At 43.2% G+C, this 21,423-nt stretch overlaps 1 protein-coding gene across 2 annotated transcripts; it reads right to left on the reverse strand.

Annotated features, from left to right (window-relative positions):
• Nucleotides 1–147: 147 nt before the first annotated feature.
• On the reverse strand, nt 148–21,234 carry MAML1 (mastermind like transcriptional coactivator 1). 2 transcript variants are annotated; one of them, XM_041397560.1, is made up of 5 exons: nt 20,391–21,234; nt 10,295–11,692; nt 8,083–8,343; nt 5,064–5,178; nt 148–2,988 (listed from the first exon to the last, which is right to left on the reverse strand). In XM_041397560.1, the coding sequence occupies exons 1-5, from the start codon at nt 20,757–20,759 to the stop codon at nt 1,997–1,999; spliced, it is 3,135 nt and encodes a 1,044-aa protein (XP_041253494.1). In that variant the 5' UTR covers nt 20,760–21,234; the 3' UTR covers nt 148–1,996. The 2 variants fall into 2 exon arrangements, with proteins under 2 accessions (XP_041253494.1, XP_041253493.1); XM_041397559.1 differs by having other exon boundaries at nt 10,295–11,695.
• Nucleotides 21,235–21,423: the final 189 nt, after the last annotated feature.

The raw sequence follows: 21,423 nt of genomic DNA on the forward strand, positions 1-21,423 counted from the left end.
GAGAAAAGCTAGCTCAGTTATTTGCATCTCAACTACTTATTCTAGAAAATATCAGAAGTGTCAACAACCAAAGTCACCAACACCTTCGTCTTCCCATCCAAAGACAATCTTTATGTTATCTTTTCAAAAGCTCTATGAGGAATTAAGTCTGCTTCAGTGAAGTTTTATTCACTGTTTAGAGGTGGGATCCACTGATCAATGCACATCTTTCATCAACAGTTCAACATGATAAAATAGCAAATCTGATCAACAGAGCGGAATTCATCCACACTAGCTAAGTGTGCTGGACAAACCATGTTCCATGCATATTTGGAAAGGGTTAAAGTATTAGTGTTAAAAAAGCAGTTTTCAAAAGTGCAAATTGTCTCATAAAGGAGCTGCAGATACAGTAAAATATCTTCCTTCTCTGAAACCAATGATATCTTTCCCTTCCCTTCACCCCCTCTGGAAAAAACCCTCTCTCACAATTCTGTAATGCAGAAAACTCCTGGAGAAGCCAGTCTGTGTTGAAGAAAATTGCTTTTAAATCACAATGCTGGGTTTGGTTAGAAAGTTTAGAGGAGTTTTCCAAGAAAGTGGATTTAGAAAGGGAAGAGGTATTTGTGCATTTAAAACAAAAGCTTTCAACTTTATTTTCATTTTAAAATAAACATTAAGGCAAGGTGGTTTGTTGGTGGATAAGGGATTTTTTTGGTAGAGAGTCAGGAGTTTGGAACATTTACTGGTCCCATTGTGGTTTTTGTCCTTTCTGGGACCAACCCCAACTTATGGATAAGAGGTCTCCTTGGGCTGAGCTGAAGAACAGCATCTGCTTCAAGGGATATTAAAAAAGTAAATCCACCAGTCTATAGAAAGATTATCAAACTTGTAAGCCAGTATTAAAAAAAACCAAAGCATTTAAAAGGGGAGACTTCCACATTGGAGCAACCCTGATACAAGTATTCTCCCAGGCTGCCTGTGCTATTATTGCTAATAAGGACTTTCCACCTCCCAGCCAAATTCTTTTTTCCTCATTTTTATCCTGAAGTGACAAAGTCTTGTGCTCATTGCTAACTTCGGGGGACGAACTGTTCTCAAAGGTTAGTTTTACTCTTTACAACAAAGAAAACTAGATGAGCTGTCATGAAGCAAAGCCTTCATTTAAATACAACTACCTTTGGAAATAAGTTATGAAGAAACAGGTGCAAAGTAAATGGCTTTACAATTCATGTTAGACCTACTATAGTTTAAAAGTTCTCCCATAAGAAATTCCCCCTTTAAACACAGCAAGGTACAAGCCAAGAACTGTGCCTCTCTACAACAGAGTGCAAACTGCAGCTTAAAAGACTAAATCTATGAAGATGACTATCTAGACTAACTGGCCAGGTTTTAATACTTTTTCTCATCTATTACCAGCATCTAGAAATATTTACTGTGAAATATCACTTGCTTACTGAGAGTACAGGCACATGCTTCAGCAATGGGGAAAAGAAACAATTCCAAACATTTTGCAAGCATACTCAGTTGCATACAGCCTCTTCTCAAACAAAAATCAGAAGTTTGATGGACAGTACTATAACAGCATGTCAAGCTATGAACAAATAATTATTGCAAGTAATAGCTGCAGACTAAGCCCTAAACACAATTTGTGCAACTATTTGCGTTCTTTCTGCACTAGTTCTGTGGAATTTTTGTTTTGTTTTTAAATAATTAAAATATTTAGTCTTAGAACACTGCAAGTGAGATTTGTGGAAGGCTGGCCAGGACACAGTATTTTTTGACCTGTTCAAGTGTGCGACTCCTCAGAGACCGCAGCCAAAGCGCACTCCTCCTGCAGACCTGCTTGGTGCGCCGTGACCACGTGTCAACACTCAGTGAGAAGCAGCTCCAGTCTTTTTCCCAACCATTTACCTCTAATGCCTGCAAGTCTCCTCAATGCCACAGGTTTTTTGGTCCAAGAGTTGTTTATATCTCATGAAATAATTAAAAAAGTAGAACCCCCGGCCCCAGCCCCATTTTAATGAGTTCCTAACAACTCATCCAAATCATTCATCCACTCCTCTGAAGTCCTGTTTTTCAGCAAAGAGTCTATCAGATCTGTGTCACCAGTTAAGTTCTGAAGTCCATTATTGCCTGACTGGCTGCTGTAGGCAAAAGGCAGCTCCTGACTGGTCGTCCTCACAGGGTACCCTTGGCTACAGTGCAGGTTTCCTCTGTTGGGAATTTGCTGAGTTGGGTTCTGGTTGAAAGCATTCAGGTCTGGAACAGTCTGGTTGATGCCAGGCAGGACTTGCTGTGCGGGTACCTGCTGCTGTGCGGGTGCGTTTGTCCGCGGCTGCGCTGCCAAAGAGGACGACAGCATCTGCCCAGAGACGGCAGCATTCATCGAGGTCATGGGCCTGCTGGTGCTTAGGCTTACCTGAGGCATTCCCTGGGCAAACTGCTGGTTGGACATCTTTAGATGTGTCTGCTGCATGTGGAAAGAGGAGTTGGCAGTAAATGGTCCCAAGCCACTGTTTGCTTGCGTCTGGTTGTTAATATTAGGGATACCTTGGTGTTGCCAAGATGGATTTTGAGCCCCCATAGCAGCTGGTACTCTGGCCATCTGTGGCTTAGATAAGGTTGCATTCAGTGCACCTTTATTGTGCTGCTGAGAAATATTTGAGTTTGGTAAGGTGTTCTGCCCGTAGGCAGCAGGAACGGCAGCGCCCTGGCCCAAGCTGCCCTGTCTCTGCATCGGGGTCTGTCCGTTGGCACTCGGAGTCGTGTGCTGGGCAACCATCTGGCTCATGCCACCTGCCAGGTTGTACAGCCCCCCACGCTGCATGTTCTGCATGCTGGGGTACTGAGACACCCCCCGCTCCTGCTGGCTGGAGCCCGACTGCAGCGGAGCAACAGGAGCGTGTCCAGGTCCCATGGGAATCATGTTCTGGCTCTGAGGAAACAGCCGAGGACTGCCGGAGCTGGACTGTCCTAAATTACTGACCCCGGGCATGGCTGAAGATGACCCTGAAATACAAAGAAATATTTTGTTCATTAAATACCTCAGGTTCAACCAGAGCCAAGTCAGGCTTGTAGGCACAATAACCCACAAGAGAGATGCAGCTGCATTTGTATAAATTGACCTCTGCAAGCAACACACAGAGAGCAGGAGTTTAATTAAAGAGTGTCAACTGTGGCTCCAGTTAGCACCTCACCTTGATCTCAAACACAGATATGCCAATGTCCTAAAAAAATCTGAATACCACTTCTAAGAGTTCAACACCACTAATTTAAAAAAAATTATGACTTTAAAGGCAGGACTCTGATATTTCTTTGTGAACAGAGGTAAACACATATACTTTGAAGTGCATGCACAATTTACTAAGCTGTTAAAAATACCTCTTACTGCACACACACACACACACACACTGTCAGTCATCCCATGCATAAAGAGTGCATCTCTTATCATACAACTGCAGAGTTGCCAGTTCTGCGTTTTCCCAAATCTAGGAATATCTTCTATTTATCTAATACAAAAATATCTAATTCAGAAATTTTTGGTCAAGTATCTTTTGGATTTTCACAGTCAAGTATTCACTATGTTAATTTGCAGTGCTGACAGCCAAGCAAGGTGATTTGGAAAAATGTCTTCTCAGCAAACCAAATACAGTCCTTTGTTATTGCAAATTCTGAGTTCAAAATTTCTTCTTGTAGAAGAAACAGCCCCCTATGTGAGGCAAAAAAAGCAGAAAAGCTCCGTAAAGTGTAGTGCATGTAACACCCCCCCCCCCCCCCCCCCCTTTTTTTTTTTTTTTTTTTTTTTTTTTTTTTTTTTTTGATTAAGGGTTTTAAACAAGCCATTTGGGAACAACTAGTGAAGATGAAGGTGCAGAAGGATCATAGAATTGTTTAGGCTGGAAAAGTCCTCTAAGACTTTAACTCAGCACCATTAACTCAGCACCACCCCCCCCCCCCCCCACTCCTTGTAGTTGGCCAGGGGAGCCTACCTACACTAATAATTTCTCTAAAAGTAAGCTGCAGAATTTTTTCATATTTTATGATAGCTGAGGAATACTGGATCTCCATTATTACTAACATTCTATCTGAATAAAAACAGAATTATCAAAAATGAATTCAAATCATACTGAATTAATTATCAACAAAGTACATAATAAAAACATCAGCATTGAAGGAATGGATGGGTGGGGGAAGAGTCTTACATAGCAAAACCTACTCTATTTCTAACAGTTGTATGCCTATCTTTCTGTAGAAAGGTGGCAAGATAAAACACGTTTCAGTGCTACAGCTGAAGGATGCTCCTGATGCCTGTGTTAGCACACAATCCTTTCGTACTGGCATTGAGTTTTTTCAGTTAAGTAACAAAACCCAGTTGTAGCTGCACTTGACACTGCACAGGCACAAACACTGTCAGGGTGAGGGTATTACATTTCCATTTGCATCTTATCCCTTCAGTATTTATTTCTGCAGGAACACGGAAAGTAAGAAAACAAAGTGAAGGGAAATTTAACAGAATTAATACACTACAGACATACTAAGCTGCTTCTCACACCAAAAACCCCACACAGGACACTTCACATGTAATCAAGAGAATTCAAATTGCATTCCCTTTTAAAGGTAGAAGGGATAAAAATGTTAGAGACTTTTAAACTCATCCTAGAAATGAGAGAAATAACACACCACTTATCTTTCTTTAATGAGGGCCTGTGATAGATACAGGCAGTAGTGACGTCAGGCTTCAGAAAAAACCCCTCTGAATCTTAATATATCAAAGACAGAGAGAATTCCCAGCCTGCACAACTAAATAGACGTATAAAAAAGGCCTATAGAACAATGAAGGTACTTAAAAATTTTACTAATTTCCCAAACAACATTAAGAATCAGAAGCTTAAGTTGTCCCAGATACCTGCAACCAGGGAAGCTGTTAATTTGTAACTGAATCAGAGTATAGGTCAAGAGCTTTTAAGGCACAGTGACACGTAATAAATTAATTAAAAGCTATCCGATCCAGGAAATTTGAAGACACCTTGTTTTTCACTCCTGGTATTTTTTCTGCTATTGTTCCAACTGCCATGTTTACTCACCTGTGAACTGCCCAACCTGCTGCTGGTACGGGTTCTGTGGCTGATCCTGGTACTGCGGAGGAGGCCGCGTCAGGTGCCGCTGCAGCTGCTGCTCCTGCTGCTGCCGCTGCTTCTCCTAAAAAACACCCAATGCAAGGTTGTTTGAAAACAGATCAAGCTTTTTCCAAGGGCTAGCCTGGAGAAAAACAAGTTGTCTGCATACTTTTATGCACAGCTGGTAATCAAAGGGGCTTCTACAGTCACTTCAGACTTTGTTCTCCAGGCTCAAACACAGTCAGTTTAATCTGATGAGTGACAAGACCAGGACCTCAGAGACAACAGCATGTACTGCAAGAGTTACTGCACTGCATGTGTGAGCCTTTCAGAGATTGAAAATCTGAGATGCTAGTCTCCTAATCAGTAACATCATCAACAGGCATTTTTAGCAATACTCTAAAGACAAAAAGAGGTACAGATACAGAAAGAGTAAAAGTGAGTGTATAAAAAAACCCCACTTTTTTTTTTTTTTGGTCTTTATTTCCAAATCAATATATTTTAGACCCCTCTTTAGAAATCAATAAAAGTTCAAGTAAGAAATATCAAAAACTGAACACGTAAATATTTTCTAGTCCTTGTCTACAAACATGAAAAGATACACACAAATCCATATTCTCATATATCACAGGTTTTCCTAGAAGGTTATGAAAAACTGCAGAACTAAGTCCATAATAGGAGTCATACAGGTTTTGCAAGCATTGTTTCAAACCACTTTCTTAGCAACTCACTGATAACTGAAACAAACCCTACTCGTGGCACAAAATAATTGTACCTCTTTAAAATAAAAGTACATTCAACCCACACCTATTTTATGCTCAAACCATTTGAAAAATAAACCAAGCAAATTTTTTATTAGGAAACTTTGGGGGAAAATGAAATTTAAACTCTTGAGGGGAATGTAGATGTAGTGACAGTAGGCTCGGATTTTGACTCTGTTAGCAGCCACCTGACTGCTTTTACAATATGAAATGTATCAGGTACAGCATTTCTGTCTCCTTCCATAGATACCTTCAGCCAGACTGAAACTCTGACCTAATCAAGTAGGGACACAATGCACAACTACCTACTTATCCAAAAAGTTACACAGAGCACAGCAGGGGACAGCAAGTTCCTTCCAAGAGTATTGGGGTAAAGACACAAGGCAGAAGCCTTTACAGAAGAGACTGCAAAGTAACAAACACCAGATACAAATCGCTACCACCCTTCCCAAATGTCTCCAGCTGCGAAGCTGTTGAGACACGCACAGGAATGAAGAGGGCAGGCTGCTTGACAGAGGACCTGCTGCTTGCAGGACCAGTCAGACCTGAAAGAGGCTGACCACAGAAGCCAACAAGAGATGCCATAGCTCTGAGAGAAACCAAGAACTGCAGAACCTGGCCTGGAGAAGAAAATGAAAAAATACGCAGAATGCCAAGTGAAAAGAAATTTATAATGGCAGGGAATGGCACTGGAGCTACCTGAAACTACAAGTTTCCTGCAAAGCAGACATCAGCAGATTCAGAAATCTTTTTGTAAAACTACATCCAGTATCATGTGTATCCAAAGGAACAAGTATCAAATCAGAATGCTAACAAGACCTAGCTTGACTAGGCAGCATAAGGCCAATAAATGTGGCAAATGCAGTGTCTAAAGCTGTTCAGCTCCAAGGCAAAGCCACTCCTTTTATTTGGGACCAGAGTCCCAACATCACGATAGAAAAATGGAAATTACAGAAGTTAACTACAGTTACCATAACTAGGACACAAGTGAAGTATTTTCATAATACTGGTATTTACTGCAGCAACACATACTGGCAAAAAGGACGCAAACAGATAGGAAAATAATATTTTAATGCTATGTTTGAGATATGCTACTTATCACCTCCCCACTGTTCAGAGAGGTCTGACACCTGTCAGGTTCGTTATTGTTCTAAGGAAACCTACTGGGCCACAGCTCCAAGAGCCCTAACAAAGCTCTAATAATCACCATCCACCAAACATGCAAAAGCACAAACAGGTCACACCCCATACTTCCTTTCTCCCCACCTGCTCTCAAAGAATACCTGTTTGTTAACATTCTGGAGAGTAACGATTACTCATCTTTGATATTTGATATTAACATACAAGTCACCAAAGACTGATTGATTTACTAAACTATTCTAAGCTTACAGATCACATAACTCATAGAGAAGATGTGATTTTATTGATGATTTGGGCATTTTTGTTCAGTCTTTAATAATATAATTCCCCCACAGTATTCCCTTAGTTCAAATTGTTTTAACTGAAATATCAAAAACTTATCTTTAGCAACACTCATACACTGCCAACCACATTACTAAGTTTTGTCTACAGTGGCTTCAGAACTGAGGGGGTTTTTCTGTCACCTCTATTGAGACCTCAACTTCATCAGGACGTCTCCAGGTGACAAAAGACCCATTAGCTAGGACTTGGCACAGCCACAGCTCCACAATCCTGCATGTTCTACTACAACCTTCCCCATAAAATGGGCTGTCATACATTTTCAGTTCAGAGGAGACTGTAATTTCCTTCTTTCTTAAAGATTCTGATGGGCAGATGATTCAGGGAGACCTTAGAGCACTTTTCAGTACCTAAATGGGGCTTATAAGATGGCTGGAGGGGGAAGTTGTCTCAAAAGAGCATGAAGTGACAGCAATGGGGAATCCAAGACCTCCATCTGGAGGAGGTTAGGTTCAGATTAGATATTAGGAAGAAATTATTTACTGTGAGTGTGGTGAGGCATTGGAACAGGCTGTCCAGAGAAGCTGTGGCTGCTCCATCCCTGGAAATGTTTCAAGGCCAGGTTGGATGGAGCTTGGAGCAACCTGGTCTAGTGGAAGGTGTCCCTGCCCATGGCAGAGGAGCTGGAACTGAGGTGATTTTTAAGGTCTTTCCCAAACTATTCTCTGATTCTAAAACATCAAATGCTATTTCATGACCAAAGCAAAGCAACACAAATTAAAAAACAGATAGATGGCCCCTCTCACCTGTTCTGCCAGCAAATGCTGCTGCCTCTGTTCCATTAGGAATTGCTGCTTCTGTTGCTCCATGAGCAGATGCTTTTGTTGCTGCTCTCTCTGTTTCTGCTGGTCCATCAGCATTTGGTGTTGCTTCATCACTGCTGCTTGCTGCTGATAAGCTGAGTTGCTGTGGTTACCTGCCATGGAGACATTTGGAGCCTGGGCACCCACCCCAGGGCCTGGGACCGAAACAGGAACACGAGGAACAGCAGGAGCAGGGTTCTGATCCTACAGAACATAGGAAAAGTGACAAAAGTTACAGAAATGCAGTAACTTCTTCACATCTGTACAGTGCCAGACACAGAACTGCCAGTCTGGAGTTAGGGTCAGAAGCTCCAAAACATTTAAGAATAGAGGCTTTCACTCCAGTCTCCAAGTTCTTCCCAATTTCCAGCTCAAATGGGTCAGTATAGCTCTGTGTGCTGTTTTTCAGGCACTTACAAACTGCTCTTCAAACACTCCAGCTTCAGTTAATTTTGGTAGCAGTTTTTCAAACACTACATTTTATATTTTTGTAATACAAAGCATTTACTGAAATCCTGCCTACTCTGTCAACATTTCATTCTGCAAGTGTTTATGTCTCCCAACCTAAAGTTGCTTTTTCTTAGTATCACAGAATTTACTATTTGCAGGTGAAGGGGAGAAGGCTTCCACTGGTCAAAATGGGTCTTAAAGTATTTTTCCAGCAAGCCAACCATCACCATACACCACAGACAAAAATACTACTAGAGATAAGTCTGATATTATTAATTTTTCTTAAGTCAGCATTTTTTGTAATTTTTTTTGTGACTGGAATTCGGGATAAGCAAAAATAACATGGAACATTCAAGAGCTGATACTGCCCTCTTAGTACCAGTAAATCCCTTTGAAATTTGACAGTTTTCATCATTTTAAAGCACAGTTCAGCCTCATCTCTACTTAAACAAATGTTATGTTTAATTTAAGCATTCAGCTAATGGGTTTGGCTGTTGGTTCTCGCTTTGCAGTTTCATAAGGACTCACCAGCCAAATACAAGGAATGCTGCACGAAGTCATTCTGTGTGCAAACTTTTGAGAAATTCTCCCAAAGCTTTCATCAGTATTTCTGTTAGTTCAGTGCAAGTGTGGCAGTGTGCACACAAGGTCACCCTCATATTTTTCAGTGAGGGGGAGATATGACACACACAATCATCTCTACTGTTCTTCCATCAAAATGCTGTTAGACTGTTACTGCTGCCAGCTTTCAAAGAGGTTCATTTTTTTTAGGAAGCACACATTGATCTCAAATTTCTATTTGTACACCGGTGTGGTCTTTATCACCCACTAATCAGAGCTTTTTCACACGTTTTCTGTTTTGTCGAGGGAACATATGACTAGAGCTGGATCTCAAACAGTTTTTGCTGGAGGAACTTTAATCAAATACCTTTGCTTTTCAACAAGCCCTCTTGTATGTGCATTGTAGGTACATGTTACAGAATCCAATGAGTCCATACTTCCACCCACTACTGCAGAAATTTTCACCTGCAGCATACCTGTAGTAACAGGTAACACAAGGCAAAGGAGCACCATCTGGAATTTTCTGTTACAGGAAAACCTGAAGCATATGCTTCAAGCAAACAAACATTACCATTATTCATTCTTAATGATATATTTCTCTCCTATGCCATGCTTTCCCAATGCCCAGAGACTTAACCAATAAAAATCCATAGAACTGAAAGGCTCCACGGAACACCCAAGAAATCAGGAATGCAGCCCCCACTTCCACCTCTCTGCAAAAGTAGGTCTTTTAATAGTAAGCCAACTCTGACACAAGTAGGGACTAAAAACAACGTAAAGAAATCAAAGATTCTTTGAGAACACTATGTAACACTACAGCTTTATACAAGTTATTTTAGTCAAAAGTTTACAAAGCATCTATTTATCTTTGTAAGTAGAAGCTTCTGTGAAGCACGACATAATTTGTTGCCCACAAAGTATATTAAGCTGCAAATCACACGTTACATGACCTAGAACCCAGTATTAACAACTGTCCCCAGTGGAAAAAAAGACCTCATGATTCTTGTAAGATTCTTGTATATAGGATTTTTCTCTTTAAAATCAATGAAAACATTTGAAACTATACCAAGGAATCTGCACTCCAGCCTTACCTACCCAACAACCTTAAATCTGCTACTGAGCAAAGGTAACTCAGGACATTCACCTGACCATGTGGCAGTCGGTAGGCGATGTTTCCCGGCTTGGGTTTCAACAGGATCATCCCATTTTGGTCGTCACCTACGTGGGACAGTGGTGGCTGCTGGCGCTGCTGGATGTATGCCAGCATGGGAGTCTTGTTCTGCCCAGGCACTGCCACCCCCTGCTCACACTCTGCCTTATAATGGGAAAGAGGTTTGGTGTTCCCATAGTCCAGCATAGAGCTTTGACTGTTCACAGGGTTCTGGTTCAAGCTGTTTTGCTGATGACCCAAAATGTTCACATGGTAATTGCCTCCAGCTCTTGGGGAGCTTTTATTGCCCAAATTAGGCATCATGAGTTTCTGATTGTTGAAGTCTGGCTGATAAACCGATGGGCTAGTAGGATTTTCCATGGTATATGGGACAGCAAGTGGACTATGGGAAGGCCCAGGCTGTTGCCACGTCGACATCTGATTTGTTTGGTGGACTTGTGAAGCTTGCTGCTGGTTCTGCAACATCTGATCTCTCTTCTGCTTGGCAGCAATCTGCTGAAGTTGATGAGCAGAAGACATTTCTTTGGCACTTCCTGCACACTTCCCAGGTAACAACACAGGCCTCTGGATGTTCTGAGAGTGGTTTGATGCCTGCAGCAGGGGCTGATTAGGATTTTCAGTCATTGACTGACTGGGAGGCTGGAACATAGCCTGAGAACTAACAACCGTTGTAGAAGCGGCACTTACAGGTACAGAAGCAGCACCAATAAATGCTGAACCTGAAGAAGTAGGTCTAACCTGGGGAGATCCCAGCTGTTCTTGTTCAAAGGGTGCTGGGGAAAACTCAGTCTTTATGTTAATATCTTGTGGTAATGGAGTCTGTGCAGCTGAATTTGAAGAATCTGCATCTTTTTTGTCTTCAAAGTCGTCATTAAAGAGATCCTTCATGTCTTCATCAGGCACTGATCTATTGAGCTCCTCAATAAGTTCCTTCCATTCTTGCTCGTTTAGATTAAGATCAGGCATCAAGTTATTCTGAGATATAGAACCCCCTGCTACAGGATTCATACAGGGAAGCTCATCTACAGGCTCCTGCTTCAGCTCTTTGTTCAAACTCAGAGGAAATGAATCATCAGCATCACCACCTCCGTTCATCTGCAGGCTGGAATCTGGAAGACACTTCTTGCTGATGCCATCGAGCCCCATTGGATGTTTCCCATTAAGCTGTAAGGTGTCACCAGTACCAGATTTCTTGTCAAGGTGATGAAGTGGAGACACAGGGGGCATTCCATTGGAAGAACCACTCACTCCCAGACCATCCTCACGACGCAGTTTCTTGGACACAGAAAACACATCACCATAGCCATTCTGCTGGTCTCCATTCTGAGGGGAAGCAGCACTATCAAGCTTTCTTTTCACAGTCTCATGGAGCTGCTGAAAAATAAAAGGAATATTTTAGTTATGTAGTTCTATGTTACACAGATCTGGATTTTTATTTCTTACCAGAACATTGTCTTGCTCTGAACAAAGCATTTCAGAAAAAAAATCAAAGATTGCATCTTTGTTTTGGTAACATTTTGTTTTACAAGTCAGCACATGAGATTACTTCCTCACTATAATCTCTTACAGAAATTTTTCAAAAAACACGTACTACTTTAAACAGACACCCCCTCCTTCAGACAAAACCAGAAGCTGCCATATACTCTGACAACAAGAAGTTGAAAAATGGCTGTGAACTGGAATATGTTATGATTTCTCCTATTCAAAAGGAGAAAAACATTAAATAATTTTAAGAATCAAATTTCAGATGAGAGTAAAAACCTGTATTCTATTTGATCTATGTACACATACAGTATAATTGTTCCATTAGACTATTTTATGAAAGTCTCACATTTAAATATTTATAAAGCAGTCCCACATTTAAATATTTAGAAAAAACCGAGTCATTCTCTTGTAATAATATCTTTCAGAGAAGAACTGTGTATATAAATTTTGTACACAATCACACTTCTGGCACTGAAGCAAAGCCAATTTGTCACTTAGCGACCATTGCTTCACACTTGTGGAAAACGCAATTCAGAGTTCAGCCAGCTCTATCACAGCAGAGCAAGTTCATTCCTTTCCTCTTTTCTCCTGAAGTATTTGCCAGCTGCTCTGACCACCAGAGCCCCAAGCAGCTCCACAGTTGGCCTCTCACAGATGGTGAAGGCACAGATTCTCTTTCTCGTGGTGCCACCTAGAAGCGACCAGCGGCTACAGCAGCAGCTTCACAGCCAGAGCACCTTTGTTCAACTTCTCCTTCTTGCCAGCATTCTTGCAAATATAAAGTTCTTTCTATTGACCTCAAAAGCATCTGAAAACAGAATTCCTGCACACATCAAAGGTGACTATAAACTTTTCCTTCCCTCAGGTGCATTCTGTAAAAAAATTTGAGCTTTGCTGGTGCTGGAAGGCTCCACCAACGCAGACAAACCTGCAGGGCAGAGACGCTGCTCCAACAGCGTAGGGAGCTTGAAGAGGGAACTGCCATCAGCTCCCAGCCTGGGCGAGACACCCCGGTACATCTCAGCAGGACACTCGACAGGAATCTCCACCAAGAGCCACCTGTCTGAGGTGTGGGGTCACTGAACAACAGCCCTCTCAGATGGCAGGAAAGCAGCTCACCAAACAAACCTCAAGATAAGTATGGTTCTTTTTGTATTACCTGCAGTGCTCACAAGGCAGTCCACTAACCCCTGAGGAAAACTCTCATCCAAGGATAAACGAGAAACCTCAAGATCTCAGCATTCAAGCAAGAGGCTGGATGTAGGGCCAGCATAAATTATCACAAGAATTTTACACACTTGCCTGAGCAACAGCATTCTTTGATTTACAGACAGAAGGACCGGTTCACAGTTAATTGTTTCTATTTTTTTTTAACCATCTACAGTGAGCTGATCTTCGGGGGTAAAGAAACCCCAGCCCATCTGTTTAATTCCTGCACAGGTAACAACAAAAAACCCCACTATTTGTTTAATGCTTGCATAGGTAACAGCAAAACCTTATTTTTATCTGTGGAACAGACTCCAGCTTCCCTGGAGACTGTGATCTTCTAGATGGCTCATGGAAATAGCAGCAGAATAGCAAGATCAGCAGAAGACTGAGTAGGATGAGGTGAGGTGTACATCTGGAGACGAGGCTGGAACTTGAAATCTCTTAATTTGAACATCAGGTCCTTAGCTTGGAGTAGCAGCTCTCTAGTGAATTTTTCAAATACCAACTTGAAAAAATAAAGGAAATTTACTTTCTTTGTAAAAAGACAAAACAACAGAGAGCAAAAAACCTCAACTCCATCACAACATTTGGCTTTCAGTGCTTCCCATTGTTTACTTCATACTCCCACCATGAAAACTGAAGCTCACGGTGGATGAGTAACTTGCCCAAGGTTATATGATGAGTCAAATTACTCAAAGTTTGGGAATGGGTCCTCCTTAATTCTAAATAGTTAGGGAAAAACCCTACTCCCTGAAAACTTACATCAAAATAATGGCTTCGTTTTGTGAGCTACACTCACTGCAGTCTAGGAAAGGACACAGACCCCTAATATCCAGCTCAGGAACTCTCAGACCTCTATGGATTTTAACAGTCATAACACTCAGATATCTGATCCTTGGAGACATTTTGACTGTAAGTTGCTTGGGACAAAATCCTCCTTTCACCTAAAACTGTATTCCTTTGGTGAAAAAAGGGAGATTAAGTTCCTCCCCAGTTTGTCTGTGTCTATCCAAATAATCTGGTCTGAGAGGAAAAATAACAAGCTGCATGTGAGATACAAGTCAGACTGCAAGCTATCTACATATCAAGTTGCTCCAACAGAGTTCTCAAGGCAAGAAAAACCTGTTCTCTTCTGCCAAAACTCATGAAAAAACCAACCAACACATGGATGAAGTAAAGCATAGCTTGCTACTTGCTAAGAAAACCCCTTCAGCTTTAATTTTTTTGTTCATTACCATCCTGTAAGGCACAGTTTTCCTCCAGTACGCTGTCCATGGTTTCCTTAGCAGAATCAACCAATTTTATATATAACACTGAGCCAATCATTTCCACTGTCACAAGATCAGATATAGAAGTGTCCTCTCATTTTCTCAGCCTATTCAATTTTCCAACAAAAGATGAACTTTCTAGATCACTACTATCTAGCTATGCCTAAAAATATTACCCCAAAAGCACTTATCTGAAGTATTTATACCAATATAGGGTCAGTGCAAGGCAGGGGATGTGAGCTGGCTTCGGTCCTTTGCCCAGGACAGGACAGAGTTTGTCAAAGAGCCACTGAGGGCCACAGGCGCACTTCCTCCATCACCTGAGCTGCATTTTATTCACGTGAGCAGAACACACAATCCTCATGACGGCCATAAACACTTCCTTGGCAGGAGCACACAGGCTCAACTGTGCATTCCTCATGCAGAGAACACAAGCTGACAAAACCCAGGTGGCATCCCTGACAACAAAAGGTGTCCAACACAGCAGCCTCTGGCCATGTAACTCACACACTGACAAGGACACAGGCCTGCAATGCCAGAGATGGATGCACGCCCAGACAAATGACAAAGCTTCCAGCAGAAAATGGAGAACACAAAAAGCATTTTGATATATTCCATCTCTGTCTTAAACCCACCAGTTTTACCACAATGGTGCTCAGCCCTACTGTGGTCTCACTGCAGGGGCAAATTGACTGATTTCATAAAAGCTGTCCAAGAACTACATCAGAAGTCCAACAAGAAACCAGAAAAGCTTGAAAACTTAATTTATTGCTTGTCTTTTAGCACTGGCAGAGTTCAAAACTTCAGAGGCCAGAGCAGTGCTCTCTTACGGCCTTGGTGGAAAGGGGCATGAATCACTGATCAAAACACTGGTACAAAGCTGTTCTGATTGGTTTTGTTGGGTTTTTTGTTCAGGTTTTTTTGTTTGCTTGTTTTGTGTTGACTATTTTGGTGTGGACTTAATACCTGAAACTAGATTTAGATAATAATCTGAAACCAATGACATTTCAATGCATTAGAACTTAACAGGCATGAAAGCTTAGATCACATTATTTGCTTGAAAGCAAAAAACCCTCTACCATTCTGAACAGCTGAACTGAAGACAGTCAGCTAAAGTCCCTTTGCAAAAATCCAGTACTTTGCTATACTTTGAGACCTGTAACTGGAGATGGTACATACATATAACACATGGATATATATATATAGATACATATATACATATGTATATATATATATATACACACACAAAATTGTATGCAGGTTTCATTAAAAAACAAAAACAAAACAAACAAACAAACAAACCACCTCAGAAACACAGGAGAAAAGAAACTCCTTAAAAATCTGGTACTCATAGTGTGCCTTTCAGGCTCTGTAATGTTCTTATTTAGCTTTTTAAAGCATCTGTTACAGAGATTTAAATATTCTTACAGGATTCAGTAGATCTTTAATATTTTGTATTTTATTTAAAATTAATTTACCATTTCAATATCAGAATTAAGTCTACCAGAACTTGTTCTGATTTACTAGCAAGAGAAACACAATGCTGGACATTTTCAAAGAAGAAATGTTATATTAGACTACAAGCATAATAAAAAACTAGCTCAAATATGGCTCCTGGCATTCTCAGCTAGAAGGGGAAACCAAATCAGAATACATCCATTTTTCTGCCATGGAAGTGGCAGTATTGCAGCACAGATAAGCTCCCATGTACCAGAGTTCACAGTAGGTGCTCTACAGACACTGATTCTCCTCTCCTGCCTCACTAAGGACAAGAGCAACAAAGATGACAGCTCCTTAAGCTGGACTAACAATGCAAATACCAGACATTGTAGTGTATGAATTTTGGATAGAAAACTACACACCACAGTAAGAGCTCCCCCTTTACTGTGCATCTACCCTCAGCTTCCAAAGTTGCATTCCCCCTGCAAGGAAAGCATTTTATTACCCAATGTGATCCTGCATTCCACTGTGCTGTCAGAACCAAACTGCTGGACTCATTTTAATTTTTACTTCAATTCCAGCAGACTTTTGTATTTGGGTGACTGCCTGCTGGAGTGAAGAAGGGCTGTGGATAGGCATGTCTATAAATATCCCATGCCTGCATTAGTCACAAGGGGCAGCTTCTGCTACAGGAATTGTTCTGCTGAATCAAAAAAACTCCTGTGCCTTCAGCTGCAATGCCGGATCCTCCACCTCACTTGAACTTAAACAGCAGCAGCAGCAGCTCAGTCACTCCCAGATCCGTACAACTTAGGAAACATCACTGCATATCTAACTAATCTGGTAAGGGAAATGTTTCAAACATAAAACAATACCTCACAGAGAATTAAAAGGAGACAAAGAAAAACCTGTCTGAGTTGTTGGGCAACAAACTATCAGACTTGTCAGCAAAAACAAACAATGGTGGCAAGACTACACTGCACCATGGCTATATATAAATAACATGTAAATAATTTGCTATCTTTGTGGTAAAACATAATTTCACAATTTAACACCCCTACACCACAGCTTACACAAAAATGAGGTCTTCTGAACTGTTAGAGCACCAGCCTGAGCTTCGTTGGAGGAACGTCATTAACACTTGCCAGTACACTATGGGCAATCTATTCCCTTTAATTTATTACTTCAGGTCTTTCAACCAAGAAACACTGCATTGCTCTCCTTGGATTTCAATTTCATTGAAAACTGTTTAGTGGTGCCTTTGCTTAATTTAGTATTTAACTAATATTAATGCGAAACATCTATCACTCCCAAATAAATGCTGCTCTTCAGCTTTAACACAAAGCCTTCTCAAGACAGGCCACTGACTCGACTTCTGTGCTCATTCCAGAAATACTGTTTGTGGTTTTGTGGCAGTCCTAGACAAAGCAAGCTCTCTGCACAACAACTGCTCTCAGGTGGGGGAAAAAACCCAGTAAGAAACAGGGAGCAGCTCTCCTTCCAAGACACCACATCATAAAACAAGGAGTGGAGATGAAAATCCAGATCTTTGCCATTCTCCTCATTCACATGTCAATGAAATGCCTTCTGTTCAGCCCAGCCATACACTGCCTTATTGTCTACCACAGAAATGTAAGGAAGCCAACCCTTCTCTTGCAGAAAATTTAAACACCATTATTTGATGAACTTTCATGTATCAGAACTGGGCAGAGAAAAAAATGTTCTAGGAGACAAGCCCCATCTCTTTCCAACTTCCCTGTTTCTCAAAAATGGAAGATGAACACAGCAGACACGTTATCCAAACATCAAGCATCTTCTACTTTGAACACAGCCTTAATAATGTCATGTTAAACAACAGAAATGGGAAGTAGATGTCAACATTTGGATTTCCCATTAAATAATGGTCTGGAAGTTTTTTAGAAGTAGGAAGCTAGAAGGTTTTTCAACATTTTTCTCAAATGAAAGACAGGCCTACATGATGAACAAATAATCCAAGGTATTTCTGTATCAATGCTGTATTCTCTCAGTTTCTGTAGCTCAAATTTTACAGCTGCTTAGTAAGAAAACAAGGAAGAATCTACCCCTTACTTCTGTCTGTAAGCAAGATCCATCTAACTCCAGGCTCTAAACCAGAGAAAAGAGTAAAGGAAGAGAAAATATCTGATTTTGTCCACGTGACGAATCACACAAGACACCAAGGAAGAAGTGGTGGTGCCACCCTGTTGTTACTGTTGTGGATTTACAGAGGGTGCTCTGCAGCACAGCACCTGGCAGTGCCCACTCTGCCCACAGCTGGGGCAATGCAGCTTCATGTCCTACTGCTACAAGACCTCACAAAAGCCTTCACTTTTACATGAACTGCTCTCTCCTTCAGGGACCACAATAAATGCTTCATTAACAGTCAACATAAAGTACCAATTTCCAAGAGCAGATTGATGTGCAGCTTCACAGAAAAATATGTTGCAGCAGCAACAGCTGATATAATGCATGTTGCACTGAGCTAGCAGCATTCTTTAGAAAGGATGTGTCCAGGACGTTTTAAAAGATAGTTCTGGTGTTCATCCAAACTTTATTGAACACTGGAAATCAAGCCCATATCCTTCCCATTCAAAGCACATGCTTGGTCTTGATAATAGCAACATGGTGGGTAGAGGTAAAATACCAACCTAGAGAGGGACCTTCTGGGCCAGAGGAATTAAATTAGCAGCAGAGATGATGTTGTTGTGTTTTTTTTCCAAGACTTGAATTACTAAGCAAACCAACTTTATACCCCAGTAACAAGGTGATGAATCAGCAGCTGCAATTAAGCTCACAGTCACGGATCCTAGGAAGGAAACAGCAGGCCAGCCCAAGGAAGAGTCATTCACACACTAAACCCCTCTTCTGTTGTGCAAATTGGCCACTGGCAGCAGCTTCCTGTACAAGGGCTTCCCCCAAGATGTGCAGTGCACTTCAGAACCTGCTGCTGTTGAGAGCCCTCATTATAATGGATGCTAATTAGATCAAATCCACATCCAAAGTGATTTAAGAGAAACAACACCAATGAATTAGAGATCTCTCTTTCAGAAGATCAATATGAAGTCGTGTGGTGGCAGTTTAAGCAACAGGATTTGACATGCTAAAGAGCCTGGAGTGTAATGAAAATACACATTATTAAGGGGTAGAGCCCCATATGCAAAAAGCCCAAGAGCCCAGCAGGAAATAAACAGAACCTCCACCAAGGTTTTAGATAATAAGAAACAAGTATGAGTAATTTTTGTTTTGACACAAGTTTACATTCAAGATCAGTCTGCTAAACAACAGCTAACTGTAAAGTTTTGTAGAATCAGTGTCAGGAATGCTCAAGGTTTCCCCTCTTCCTCAAGTACCCTTCTGTAGTTAGTGCTCTAACTGTGTCACAAGGACCTCAGTCTTCTCAACAGTCAGCAAGTCCTCCAGTCTCATAGGTGTATTAGCAAGAACAGAAACAATTCAGTCAAGTAACACTTTCAGTTCATCTTGTAAAGACTACAAACTGCACCCAGGCTGCCTAGTGCTGGTCACAGTAAAGATGACATCGATAAACCCCGCGTTTCAGTATTTCACATTATGTCCTGGACACTCAAGCACACATAAAAGCTCTATCGTGATTCTATTTTATAAACAGTAAATGAGGTCCAAGACAGAGAGGAGTATATCCTCCTTCCTTTCTAATCCAATCAAATACACAGAGCACCCTAAAAATATTATTTACTCTATATATTAACCTGGGAATATCTTTGTTTAACCCAGTGTCCCCTTTTAAACACACTCAGAGTGCTACTGAATCACTTTCATGCAGGCCACCATTTAAAGATACCTGATTTTAAGGCAGACAGGTATTAGGACAGGCAGCCTTTAAGAGGTTATCCTACTAACCTACATTACTGACACATTAGCACACAGCAGTATATTTAAAGGGCCCAGAATAAGTTAAGCAATAGCTATCTTGATATACAGACAGGACTATGTGAATATGTCCCGACAACCAGAAATGCTAGAGAAGCCAGAGAAACATTAAGATTTTGAGCTAAGCCAGTTTTTAATGGGTGGAGTGGGATTCTCATAGTGTTCACACCCACCAGAGTGAGCGGCAAACAAGCAGCTGCCTTTCCACTGAAATTCTTTCCAATATGAACCAGAATTAACAGACACATTGTCTTAAAACTCCCCCCCAGTAATAAGCATATCCTTATCAAATGACTCCACAAAACCCTGACACCCCAAACCGAAGACTCAAGCAAGCAAACAAAAATCCAAAGGCACCACAGTATTAATACCCCTCTAACAGTTTCTGCAGGGGCATTTTAGGTAAATTAGCCAGAAATATGATTCACAAATTACTCTGAATGATTTAAGCATCACAGAAATCCTGCCACTATCCGTATCCCACCACGCCACAGTCTTCATATACTCTTCCAGCGTGCAGAGGTGACGAGCGAAAACAAAACAGCCCTGATCGGCTGCGAAGTTGTAACACAGCAGACAGGCTACTCTGCCAAGCAGCCCTCGCACCGCAGGCCACCACAGCAGCCGCGACAGCTTGTCTTCCTTCCCCCATGCAGCTCCAAACGAGAGGTCCCGGTGCCAGCCGGGCACGACCGCCGGTCCCTCCCCGGCCCCAGCGCCCGGCCCCGGGCGGCGCTTACCGCGATCAGGGCGCTGCTGCGGCCGTGCTGCTGCTCCGCGCTCGCCGCCTCGCCGTCCAGCCCGTTGGCTCCGCTCCTCTCGGCGCTCCCCGCGGCGGCGGCGGGCGGAGGGGGAGCGGGCGGCGGCGGCGCCGGGGGCGGCTGCCGGTGTTTGCCGGCCCGCTTGGCCTTGGCCTGCAGGCAGCGCTGGTGCAGGGCGAAGGTTTGCTGGCGCTCCAGCTCCAGGCGCTCCGGGGACACGGCCTGGTAGCGGGACTCGCAGGCGCTGTGGTGCCGCCGGCAGAGCTCGATGCGCCGGCGGAGCCGCTCCATCACCGCGCTGTGCCGCGGCACCACGAACTCCGCCATGGGGCAGGGGGGCAGCACCATGGGCCGGGCGGCGAAGGGGCGGCCGCCGCCGCTCACCGGCTGCTCGCTCCGGCGCCCGCCATGGCGGGGCCGCCGCCGCCCCTCCCGCCGGCCTTACCTGCGCTCCCCGCCGGGATCGCCCCGGGTCTTCCCCCCGCCCGGCCCGGCGCCCGCTCCTCTCCCCCCCGCCTCACTTCCTCCTTCTGCCCCGAGCTCGGCGCCGCTCCGCTGCCCCGCTCTCCCTCAGCCCTGCCCGCCTCGCGGGGCCCGGCGGAGCCCGCCGCGCTCCCCCCGCCGCCGCCCTCAGGCGCGGGCCGGCCCGGACCCCCGGCCCCCCATTGTTGTCCGCGCCGCCGCCATCTTGAAATTGTTTTTCCCCTCCAGAGCCGAGTTGAGAATAAATGGGCGGAGCTTCCTGGGTGGGGGGGTACGTCACGGCGCGCGGCGCGTCACGAGCCGTGACCGACGCCCCTCGCAGCCAATAGAAGGGCGCGGAGGCGCGAATTAAGCAGCGGAGGCGAGCTGGGGGCGGCGCTCGACGCGGTTTAAAGGAACAGGTAGGGAGGGGCGGGGCGACGGCGGCGCAGCCAATCAAGAGCCGGGAGGCGGAGCCGCAGGTGATTGACAGGGGGCGGGCTGCTGGAGCGGAGCCCGGCCCGGCCCCGTGTCCCGGGCACCGCTGTAG

Source organism: Onychostruthus taczanowskii, unplaced genomic scaffold, assembly GCF_017590055.1.
Source record: "Onychostruthus taczanowskii isolate IOZ18803 unplaced genomic scaffold, ASM1759005v1 scaffold14, whole genome shotgun sequence".
NCBI classification, from domain to species: domain Eukaryota; kingdom Metazoa; phylum Chordata; class Aves; order Passeriformes; family Passeridae; genus Onychostruthus; species Onychostruthus taczanowskii.